This window comes from Rattus norvegicus, chromosome X, assembly GCF_021556685.1.
Source record: "Rattus norvegicus strain SHRSP/BbbUtx chromosome X, alternate assembly SHRSP_T2T, whole genome shotgun sequence".
Lineage (NCBI taxonomy): Eukaryota > Metazoa > Chordata > Mammalia > Rodentia > Muridae > Rattus > Rattus norvegicus.
In genome coordinates this window covers 79182836-79195618 of record NC_141554.1, presented here as the reverse complement: position 1 = coordinate 79195618, position 12783 = coordinate 79182836, and the positions used below count along the sequence as shown (strand labels likewise).

Sequence of the window (12783 nt, the reverse complement as noted above, 5' to 3'; positions counted from 1 at the left end):
TTAACTACATAAATCAATGCATATTTCTAATGAGTGGTCGAGAAAACATTGAGGTCTTTGACTGATCCACTATCTTAACAAATGTCACCCTTTCTTACTTTACCTTCGCTATGTGTTCCAGCCATCGGCCTAGTGCGATAAACACAAACAGCATAGGAGGTGTATCAAAGAAGGTAATAGGGTTCACTTTGGCTCTCTCATACATTGCAACCAGAAGAATGACCAGAGAGTAGGCAAATGCAATGGTGGTTGCCAACACAATCAGCACATCCATATTTGCTGTCTTATGCCTCAGCGCTTTGTAAGCCTGAATGTAAAAGTACCAGCCTCCACAAAACTGTAACAGAAAAGTGAATATTACTGAATTTTCCTAAAACTGAAATTCATATGTAAACCTAAGTAAACTTAGCATAAAGTATCAATGTTTGCTTCCTTTGCCTTTTAAGTAGTCCATAAACACTGTTATAGTGCCTCACATGTAAGCCCAGGTTGGTCTTGAACTTGACGAGGTTTGGGGCTTATAGGCATGCATCACTCCACCTGGCTGTAAGAGGGAGATTTTGAGTAGGAACAAGTTTGCACTTTGGCAGAGGTATGTACACAAGGCCTTCAAGTTGCTGTGCAAGACACCAAGGGACATCATCTATGATGCAATGAATACTTCATACCATTAAAAAAAAACCTCAGAGGGCTGTTGCGAGTTTTCTTTTCTTTTTCTTTTTTGGTTTTTTGAGACAGGGTTTCTTTGTGTAGCACTGACTGTCCTGAAACTCTCTCTATAGACCAAGCTGGCCTGGAATTCACAGAGATCCACATTTTCCTTTTTGATCCTAGCTTAAACAAGTAAACTAGGAAGATAATTTAGATATTTTGGAAAGTTTTTTTAAAAGATTTATTTATTATATATAAGTACACTGTAGCTGTCTTCAGACACACCAGAAGAGGGCATCAGATCTCATTACAGATGGTTGTGAGTCACCATGTGGTTGCTGGGAATTGAACTCAGGACCTCTGGAAGAGCAGTCACTGCTCTTAACCACTGAGCCGTCTCTCCAGCCCAGTTTTTTTTTTTTTTAATATATGATATGTAGCCCTTTTCAGAAAGTCAATCACAAGCCACGGGTTCTGGTGGAAGTATAACAGGAAGGCTTGTCTTCCATTAGTACAATTGGCATTAAGCAATTGTTAGTACTACTGCCTTTTGTTTTGCTTTTGGTTTTGGCGGTACTGGGATTGAACCTAGGGCTCTGAGTATATTAGACAAGTAATCTACCACTGAACAACACCCTGAGCCATCACTTTTAAACCTTTAGTGAAGATCAAATAATATACTTGATAATGTCACTTGCCTGTACAGGTAGACACAATAAAAGGGACAACAAATTCATAATGGACAGTCCCGGCAGGATCTGACGCTCCAGGAACATAGAAGAATGCATGTTGATCATTTCTTCATTACTCATGTTCTGATTATGGTTTAGAGTTGCAAGGTGGTGGTCCATAACCATCATATAGATCATCAGTCCCATTACAGGGATACAGAAAAACAGGCTCACAAGGAAAGACCCTCTCCATCTTAAATGAAAATATTTTTCAAAGAAAAAACACATTTTTAGTTAGTGAGTAACGTAAAAGTTAAATATTCTATGTGCTACAGAAAAACCATCTCACTCAGTGTAAGAAGATATCATGAGGCTGGAGCAATCAATGTCCCTGCAGTTACGAGCTCCTACTGCTGCTTCAGACGACCCAAGTCTAGTTCCTTCCACCCACATCAGTTCAGAAGCACACATAACTCCAGTAGCAGCAGATCCAACGCCCTCTTCTGACCTCCACAGTCTCCTGCATGCATGTGTCATACACTCATACACACATACACCCAATTGAAAAGTAAAAGTAAATCTTAAAAAAAATACTAGAGTAAAAATTGACATGCTAAAAGGATGTTAAATTTCTAAAAGGAGTCGAAATGTTTTTATTAACAACCCCAAAGTACTTACTGTTTTATTTCTCGTTTATGATCTAAGTGGTTGGCTGATCGATCTTTCTTGACCAAAGAAGCTTCAAAACCTAAGTTCTAAGGAAATTCATGAGAAAAATGTCAATTCACTCCATGCAGAGATATTCTAAGCCATGTTGTTATTACTTAGAACAACTCAGTTCAATTCCTGAGTCAGTGTCATTCTGGGGAATAGAAGCATGAAGCTGTCCAGAGCTTTCTGCCCATGACTAATCTGGTTTCTAAGTTTGTGAAGAAATTAAGAGCACATTGAGGCTAGCTACTGTCTATTTTGCTGCTCGTAAACTGGCAATTTCACTTAAGGGCAATAGCCATTTCCACCGACAGTGCAAAAAATCTAGCACTATAGTAAATACACTGTCCAAGGCCTTGCCCTCATTTATGTTCCACCTTAAAAAACATGAACCAGAGTCCTTTCCCCCACTACAGCAAAGTCTGAAGAGGGAACTACACCTCAGTAAGATGCACATGGGCTCAGAGAGTTCTATAACTGAAACCACCACGTTTTCAACTGCTAGGGAAACGGCTGCCATCTTCTAGTTGTTGGCAGCGTAACGTGGTGAAAGGAGCAAACGTGAGCTCCAGGGCCAGCGTGATCAGCATAAAGTCTCATGGAACTCAACAGATAGCTTCTCAAGTTGTTTCACCTCTGAATAAGATGGCAGCCCTGCTCTGAGAATCTAAAACTGGAGCTTGGCAACTCATCTGTGTACCTGCTGAAGGTGGCTAGATACTCAGAACTGCCAGCTCCACAGATATCGATGGTATATCTGCCTCAAATAATAGGATATTAGTATATACAGTGAACTGTAATACACTGTCAATCATCAGAACGTCAATTTCATAGCACACTGACAATGCATAGTATAAATATGCACAATATAAATATAAAATACATGTATATAACTGCTTAAGATGCACTGAAGTACATGGGATGAAGTTAGCACAAAGGGTTGCATTTAACTTGAAAGTGTTTTTTTTTGTTTTCTTTTGTTCTGATTTGCTTTAACAAACCATAGCACATCCAGCATGATGCTTTAATTTTATAGTGATTTGCTAGAGTCTTTCTTACAAATTTAACTTTATATCCGTTTCCTAAATACTTTAAGTGATTGACAGTTCCAGCTCAGGTCTGCTCTTGGTTTAATTGTACAAATGTGCATGTAAGTTTCCTGATGAAGGCCATGGGGGTTGGGGGTAACAAAAGCAGACACACACTAATGTTCTTATGTGGACAGTCGAAGGGGTCTTTTCATTGTCTCTGTCTAATGTAAACCAGATGTGATTCCAGAAGGTGGTTCACTGGAAAGGGAAGACAGAAAAACAAAATCAAGACTTACTCCAATGGTATGGATAATATCTCTGGGACCAATAATTTCTGGATCATATTTAATATGTGCTTTGTTCGTTGCCAGGGCCACAGAGCAGTAGAAGATCCCTTTGTGTTTTGTGAGCGTTGACTCAATTTTATGGACACAGGAGGCACACGTCATTCCTCTCACCTGTTAAAAACAAAGCCTTTGTTACTAAAAATATCCCTTTCCTTCTACAAAAATTTAGTACTTCTAACTCAAAGGACTATCATAACACAGGATTGTCTTACAAGGTTTCATCTGTGCAATGAGTATCCTTTTGATATTATTATTAGGATTCTGATTTCATGACGGAGTGCCACCAGTGATGGAGCTGGGGATTCTCGGAATAATGAAGAAGAAGATTCTGAATTTTTCTGAAACTAAGTGGACTAACCTAGGCATATACTAAAAGCCATGGTGTGGCATGTTTTCACTGAGTGCATTATGTACTGTAAGAGCCATATGTTATCCTGATAAAATTTAACAGAGGAAAAAACTCTCTTTTTTGTTGTGTACATGTATGGTGTGCATGTGTATGTATTCATGTGTGGGATTTGTGTGTGTGTGTGTGTGTGTGTGTGTGTGTGTGTGTGTATCCATATGCACGTGTGTATAGGGTCAAGAGGCTGAAATTCCGTATCTTCCTTAATTGCTCTACTTTATTTCTTGAAGATTACTGAGGCAGCATCTCTAGCTGAACCCAAAACTCATTCTTTTCTGGCTTCCAAGGCTACCTTAATACACATATTCAAGCACAAGTGTGTGTGCGAGTTAACTGTTAAGCCATTTTATCTGTCCAGCCCATTTAAAATATTCAAAGTAAGTAAGGCCTAGCGAGACGGCTCAGGAGATGAAGAGTACTCGCTGTTCTTACAGCGGATCAAGTGGATTCAACAACTGCTTGTAAGTCCAGCTCCAAGGAATCTGACATCCTCCTCACACATATGTATAAATATAAGTATTTTAAGTAAAAAACGTAAGTAAATAGCTCTCAGATTCCCCCATAAAAGAAAAAAATTTTAAAAAACTGTCTTAATGAATTTGTTTTTCCAGGAAGCATTTATTCGAAACCGAGTAAGAGGACTCTTGATAAAACCAGCCAGCTGTGTGGCACTGCCGCCCATTGCACTCCCTTCTTTTCCTGTCCATTCTGTGAGAGAGAACCATGAAGAAAAACTGCATAGCCACTAGCTACACAGAACAAAGAATCCATTCAGAGCCTGGATTCTAGAGTACTTATCATTTCTCCTGTCTGATAATTCTTGGAAATATCCCATGCAAGATTGTCTGCCCCGACTGTAGTTCAATGAGTGCAGAAAGCCTCCTTCCTGGAAAACGTCTCTTGGTGAGTAATGGTTTCAGGGAAGTGGACACAAGTTCTCATTCCCAACCATAAAGCTATCTCTAATTAATAGTCATTCACAAAGGAAAAATTAATTTCTACAAGGGTCTTGCTGAATATAAGCACAGGTCCCATGCCTAGCAGCAGATGTCCAACACAAAACTAACTCAGAAGTAGTTTTGGATATTGGTTGTTTCATATCGCTTTGTTTGGACGTTTTTTGTACCTTACTGTTTTTTTCCAGTATATTATGGTTTCTGGTTTTGTGCATTTGTGTGTGTGTGTGTGTGTGTGTGTGTGTGTGTGTGTGTGTGTATGTGTGTACGCATGTGTATACCTTTCTTATGCTCTTCCTTAATTTCCTTTTTGTTAGTTTGTCCATTTTGTTTTACCCTTGTTTGTCTATCTTTTCTATTTGCCTGCCTATTTTCTTAAGAGAGAAAGGAGTTAGAAGTGTAGGGGAGGATCTAGGAGGAAATGAGGGAAGGAAACCATAATCAGAATATATTGTATGAAGATGAAATTTTCATTAAAAATATAAACATGCATTCTTTTTAATTCAGTAGTTCTTTGAGAATTTATACAACTTATTTGAATATATTAACCTTCTCTCCCAGGACTCTTCTTATATCTACAGCCCCTTCCCTACCCAACTTTTTGTGTTCTCGTTTTTTTTTAAACCCATCAGGTTCAATTTCTTTTCTTTACATGAGAGTTACTTAGGTTCACAGTTGTTTTAGCTTTGTCATTTATTCCCCTCTCTTTCCATAAGAGAGCATTTCACTATGTAATCCAGGCTGGCCTCACACTCCCGGAGCCCTCCTGTCTCTGCCTCCTGAATGCTGAGATTCTGAGCAGGAACAACCACACCCCACTCTTTTTAGTGCATTTATTTACATGTGGTGTTCAGAGGAGGACTTTGCAGAGTCAGTCTCTACTTCACCCTGTGGGTCACAAATGCTCTGATCATCAAACTTATCAGCAAGCACCTTTACTGGCTGAGCCATCTTGCAAACCCCACCCCCTTTTCAGTGTTTAAAAAGGTAATACTTCCATCCTATGCTTGAAGACTACCATTAAGTCACAGCCTTCTACCTTTCGGTTTTTTCATATGTCGAATTTTCCAAGTTTTCTGTAAAAACCTCTCCAAGTTTCTACTGGAGGTTTATTAAACATAAAAAAGTTCCTACTTACAACAAGTTCCAAAATGCCATTGCCTTCTCCAGCATTTTCCATCACCACAGCTCCAAAGCCAAGCTCTCGAATAAGCTCTGCTATCACTCGGGGTTGGATAACAGCTGGGTTATATCTTACTTCCGCCTTGCCAGCCATTAGGGCTACAAGTACAGAATATATTCCTGGGAACATTGATAAGAAAAACAAAGCAGGTAATAGGTTTTACAAAAAAAAAAAAGAAGAATGCTAAAACTACTTTTCATTTAACTGCAAAAATATGAAAGAGAATTTGCTAAAATTTACTACTCAACATTTTATACAAGTCTTAAACCCAAACAATTTAAAAAACTGTTTTAAAAGGTGGCCTTAGTTCTTTAAACTTATTATACCAACTTGTAATTATGTATATGGAAAAGCGGATAACATTGTATCTTGATGTGCCTTCACTAAGCTTAAACAATTATTACTATCAACAACATCTGGTTTGTGTTCAAGGCAGGAGCTCACTAGGCAGCCCTAACTGGCCTGGAAACTGCTAAGTACATGAGGCTGGCCTTAAGTAGAACTCACAGAAATCTGCCTGCCCCTGTGTCCCGGGTGCTAGGATTTAACATATGCACCATTAGACTTTTTAGATACAGAATCTTGCTGTCACTCAGGCTAACAAAGGACTCCTAGCTACAAGCTGCCTTCCTGGCCCCCAAACGGCCATAGGAGCTGGGTCTTATGGATCGAAATTCTTTCTGATCCTGCCCTCTACCCAAATGATGTTGAAGCAAATCCCAAACATCTTATCACTTCGCGCAAAAATCTTTAAATATACATCTCCAAAAGATAGACTTCTTACAAAAACATAGCCGGAGCTCTTTTCCACCTCAGGGGTGATAGTGGGAATTACACATAACCAAACTTTGCACAGGCTAGTCATAGTACACACGGCCAATTAGTGTGCTGTGCCAGGGAGCTCCACTCTTAGAAGCTTTGGGCTTTTTAAGCAGTGCAATGTAAACTTGGTGAGGAAAGCTTACTTACATGAGCCAAGGCCAACAGTGTTAAATAAGAGGTGGTAAGGACAGTGGGGAATTAACTGAGAGAATTAATGAACATTAAAATGGGGACTAGGAATGTCACTTACTATCCAGGAATATATTTAGCTTTCATCAGGATCTGAGGAGACAATCATAACTGGCATCAACATTTTGGGGTAATATAGAAATTTCCTTTTCAAGAGACAAACAGGAACTGTGCAAGTTTCCTCTGAGAGCATTTGCTTAGCAACATTCATTGATCCCCTCCTTCCCATCTTTCCTTTTTTTTTAAAGATTTATTATGTATACAGTGTTGCACCTGCATGTACACGTGCAGGCCAGAAGAGGGCACCAGATATCATTATAGATGGTTGTGAGCTACCATGTGGTTGCTGGGAATTGGACTCATGACCTCTGGATAAGCAGACAGTGCTCTTAACCGCTGAGCCATCTCTCCAGCCCTTTCCTTTTCTTTTTAAGACAGGATCTGGAATCAGCTGTATAGACCAGGCTATCTGCAAACTTACAGAAATCTGCCTGCCTCTGCCTCTGCCTCTCTTTTCCTTTTTAGTGACTCAAGCAAAGCCTTGACTACACATTCAGACTGAAATGAACAAGGCATAAGTAACTGAATGCAAGACACCACAATGAACCACACATATGCTTATGTTTCATAAAAAATAAACATCTGGCCTTACTATAAAAGACAATGTACTAATTATACTTTAACTTCTTTCCTCAATTGTCAGGATATGCTTGTCTCATTAATCCTTTCTTCCTTATTTCAGTCCCTATAAGTGACATCTATCAAGACATCTAGGGTTATAGCAGCCTAAGTACCAAACATAAGACTTTGGTCTCATTAAACATAATTGTACATTTATATGACTAACTAAGCTACTATGCTATACTGATATATCTATAAAATGTGTATAAATTTATAAAGTAAAACATCTGAGCAACTACAGAAAAACAGTGGTATTGATTGTCAAAGATTTTGTAACCTGAGGTTAAAATACACAGTACTAGGCAACTTAGATCTTATAAGGAAAGATCAGAGGTCAGACTGTTAGAGGAGACAATATAATTCTACACAAATATGGTTTGGCCCTGGTGTTTAATCTAGATAAGACAATACCTAACTTATTCATTATCACTTTTAGAAACAGCCATGGTTCACAATAGTAATGCTATGTATATCCTTCTGCCATAACATTTTTAGTAAATTTCACTGGCACTAAAATGGGATCATAAAAGAAATAGCACTAATAAAAACTTGCAGAAATTCAGGAATGTATTATGCATCAAGGATGATCTTTAGGAAGTCTTGGGAAGAATTCTAAGTATGGCCACAAAACACAGATGGGAAAGAACCTGGAAATAAGAACATAAAAATAAACACACTGAAGACTGTCTTACCTTCTTCTCGTCTTAAGTTCCGTTCAATGTTTGCTACACAAGAAGCACACGTCATCCCCGAGACCTGTATGTAACACTTGTTCTGAACTGGTGTCATCACATTTTCTGGCTCAGTAGTTGAGGGCAAAAGAGGTGTTTCCAGTGAGGGCTGAGCTATCACGACCAGTGGCTCTTTCATGTCTGCTGGAAAGAGAAAGGTTCTTTTCATTTATTATCCAGCTGCCACCTTGTCATATGTCACAGTCCACACCTCCAGGCCTGCCAACCAATTTCTTGAAAATCAGCAAGGTCCTAAAAGCCCTCAACAAATACATTGTTATTACCCATTCCCAACACTGACTTTGAATTTCTTTATTGTTCACCTCAGCGGCTCACAAGAAGATCTGACCCAAGTGAGTACAAAAAAAGTTAGTTATGGCAGATTCTTCTAGTCATTATCTACAAACGCAACCTCAAATGGAGAACAACTGGTTACTAGACCGTTCTTGTGCTTATATTTAACTAGCATTATCATGCTGACAATTTTCACACTGGCATCAAAGGAGTCCTCCTTTATCTATAGGAGATACTTTTGAGTGGGTGTGTGAAAATATCAATAGTGCTGTCACCGTATGTGTAGATGTATACATATATGTGTGTGGTAATGCTTCATTTACCAATGAGGCATAATAAGGGTTCAACGACTGATAATAAAATAGAATAATTATAACACCACTCTGTTAACTGTTGAGCCATCTCTCCAGCCTTCTCACGAAGTATATACAAAATATTCAATCACATACACTATACAAAACCGTAACTACCATGTTGGTCTGCTTTTAAGTTTGTTTTGTTGTTGTTTGTTTTTTATTTTCACTGTGTAGTTGTGGCTTTCCTGAAACTGGCTTGGTAGACCAGGCTGGCCTTGAACTCAGAGATCCACCTATCTCTTCCTCATGAGTGCATGCACTGCCACGCCCAGCTGTACCTTAAAGTTTTTAGGCTCCTGATATCTTTAGGCATTTTTTACATGCTCGTGACTATGTCATAGGGCTCCTTTGTAAGAAGTAGAATTTTAGCCAGATAATGGTAATACATGCCTTTAATCTCAGCATTAAAGGGGTAGAGACAGGTGCCATCTCTGTGAGTCCAAAGACAGTCTGTCAATATTCACATCAGCAAGGGCTACATAGGAAAACCCTTTCACAAAAGAGGTGACATTTCAGTGACTATGAATCACTTCTTGTTGCTAAAAGCCAAAGGAAGAAACAAAATAGGAATACAAAAGCAATGAAGAAATCAAAGAAAAAGTGATGATTACCTGGAAGGACAGCATCAAATCCCATGTCTTCAATTGCTTCTCGCAAGGGTTCTGGAGAGGTTAGTAGAGGATCATATTCAATAGTCCCGGTGCTATTTGTGAGGGAAACGTGGATGGATTTTACACCTGGCTTCTTCGATATTACACCCTCTATCGACTGCACACAAGAATTACAAGTCATGCCATTAATGTTGATTACAACTTCTTGGGTCAGAGGCTGGCTCACTAAGTTCAAAGGCATCTTCTGAAGAGATGAGCTGGAGGGAGAGCTGGTGGGACTTTCAACTTCACTTGAAATACTAACTCTGTATTGCCCTGGAGAAACGGCCTCTATCGCTTTTCTCAGTATTTCTGGAGTGACTAAGCTTGCATTGTACTTTACAATGGCTGACCTATTCTCTAAAGAAACTACTATGCTGCTTACATACTGGAGTGTAGATAAAGCACTTTCGATATTTGACACACATGATTTACAATGCATGCCGTCTATGGTAAATGTGATTGCTGAGTCACTGGGATACGCTGGGCTCTTTTGCTGAGATCCTTCTGAAGATTTGACTGGTGTACTCTTCAGGCGCTCAACGTCAATGGCTCCCAATTTGAGGTACTTTGGCTGTTTTTTTATGAAGGCTGGAAAACCCACAGCTTCAATCTGCTTCTTTATTTCCTCTGCTGTGATCAGATGAGGTTGATACACAATAGTAGCTTCTTGGTTGTCTAGGGACACTAATAAACAGAAACATCTGTAAGTTACTTATTCCTGCTCCACTTCGGAGCCAATTGCTCTTTCTCCCTCACTCTTCTCAATGCCTTTTCCCTTAGATATCTTTGTGCTTTTTAGAAAATGAGATTGACGGGGTTGGGGATTTAGCTCAGCGGTAGAGCACTTGCCTAGCAAGCGCAAGGCCCTGGGTTCGGACCCCAGCTCGGAAAAAAAGAAAAAAGAAAAAGAAAAAAAAATGAGATTGACATACTTTGGAAACAAGCAAAAGACATGACCAGAGCTCCTATGGTCTCTATGTTTCTGCATCACTTCAGTACAAATATATTATAGGTAAAACATACCCAAGGCAGGCTGTTCAGGAAGCCTGAACACCACAAATCGCTACCACAGTGCCTTTCCTGCTAAAGTTCAACTCTCATAACCTTTCATTATAATCATTAACTTCACTGACATTTAATACTGGGAATATGCTACAACTCTAACTTCAATAAAGCAGGAAGCAATTCTAGGCCCATGGGTTTGAAACTCATGCTTGGGAAGAAAGCAAAAAGTTTAATGATCAAAACAAAGAATAGCTTTACAAAACGGGGGGTGGGGGGGAAGACAGCGGACAAATTACCTTTAATGCGTTGTACACCTTGCAGCTTTCCAACTTTTCCTTCAATGGTGCTAGTGCATGAATGGCAGGTCATCCCTTCCACTCTCATCTTCAGCAGGACTTCCCCTGCCTGAGGTGTGCTATGCTCTTCAGAAGTTCCTGACTTTTTCTCCTGAGTTCCCATGTCTAAACTGAGGTCTGGGACCAGCTCCACGATCTGATTAGCACTCACCACAGATGGGATTATGGTAACCACTGCACTTCTTTGCTGAGGGGAAATCTTAACCCCAGTCACACCCTTGGTCTTGAGCAATGTACTTTGGATATGGTCCCATGGCAGAGCCAGTGGAGCAGTAACAGTCAGAAACACAGTATTGGTTAAGACAGGAAGAGGGTTAGCATTGTGAAGAAGAGCATCAAAGCCCATGTCATCGATAGCTTCTTGGAGGGTCTTTGGAGTCTGAAGTTTAGGGTTATAAATAACAGTTGCACTTTTTTCTTCTAGGGAAACCTTTGGGAAAGAAATTTCAAAAGTTAGTTCGACTCAGCTGTATGACATAGGAATTAAGACTATCAAACATCAAGAACCAAGCCCTCCTGAGCCATTTTGCATTCCAATGCATAGACACTTAGCTCACAAACTGGCCTTCCCTGATAAGTGTAGCTCTCACTTCTCATCAAAGAAGTTTCTTTTCTGCAGCAGATGGAGACTATCTCAGAAATCCACAACTGGTCAAAATGAGTACCACGAGGTCCTCATTCACAACTGACACATCTGTAACACAAATCCTACACCTAAAACTCAGGGAACATTGCATAAGAGTGGGCAAAATTTTTAGAGCCAAAGGACCATCATCCATGAAACCATTGATATCTAAACAAGACCTTTGTAATGGCAACACCAGTTGACACGCCAGTGTGGATGGAAGAAATCGTACAGGGTCCTACTCCTAGATGCACAGATACAGCCAGTTAATTGTTGCAGAGAGATGGAGGATCAGTCTTCTCTAGGGATGATGGTCATCCCTAAACACATGAACAACACTAAATGGACTGAAAAATGTGTGTGTGTGTGTGTCTGTGTGTGTGTGTCTGTGTGTGTGTGTGTGTGTGTGTGTGTGTGTGTGTGTGTGTGTGTGTGTATGCACGTGCGCGCGTGTGTATGGATGGTTCTGATGCTAAGGTCATGTTTCCTAATTGGTTCTTGATCTATCAGTAAAGAAGCCATGGGGCAATTGCCGGGTTGAAAGAATAGGTGGGATTTCTGAGTCCACAAGGGCAAGGAAGACAGATACAAGGAAGAGAGAGAGAGAGAGAGAGAGAGAGAGAGAGAGAGAGAGAGAGAGAGAGAGAGAGAGAGAGAGAGTTCACCATGCTTCTGATGGAGAAAAGGTGACAAGCCATGTGAGATTTTGGATGGAATGGCCACAGGTCACTCTTACAGGCAGGTGGTTGGGGGTGAACAACTAAAGTGGGCAGGTGGAGAGGTGCAGAGCTAATAGTATTGATAAGGGCCTACTTCTCCAGGAGATAAGTAGTGCCCAGCAATTGTGCCAAAAAGGCAAGTTGAAATTGAACAACTATGTATGTCTATGTTTTTCATCTGTGGATCCAATATTCTCTGGGTGGGGGCTGGCAGCATAGTCCTTTCCTGGAGCTTAGTTGGGGTAGCTAAAACTACATGTAGCATGTATATGTGTGAGAACATGTAGCAATAATAATTAAAGAAGAAGGCATGAATTTGAGAGTAGTGTAGGGGGACATGGGAGGGACAGGGGAGAGAAAGGGAGAGAAATGAGATGAATTCCATAGTCATATACA

At 40.0% G+C, this 12783-nt stretch overlaps 1 protein-coding gene across 5 annotated transcripts in view; it reads right to left on the bottom strand.

Annotated features, from left to right (window-relative positions):
- Atp7a (ATPase copper transporting alpha) overlaps positions 1–12783 on the bottom strand; it is a 107353-nt gene that overhangs the window by 36133 nt on the left and 58437 nt on the right. For 3 of the 5 annotated variants that reach the window (XM_087599118.1, XM_087599117.1, NM_052803.2), the window contains 8 exon segments: positions 10984–11473; positions 9641–10366; positions 8341–8523; positions 5912–6075; positions 3361–3522; positions 2001–2077; positions 1350–1575; positions 104–337 (listed from right to left, as the gene is read on the bottom strand). In XM_087599118.1, coding sequence (XP_087455244.1) covers positions 104–337; positions 1350–1575; positions 2001–2077; positions 3361–3522; positions 5912–6075; positions 8341–8523; positions 9641–10366; positions 10984–11473 — 2262 coding nt within the window. 5 annotated transcript variants of the gene reach the window in all.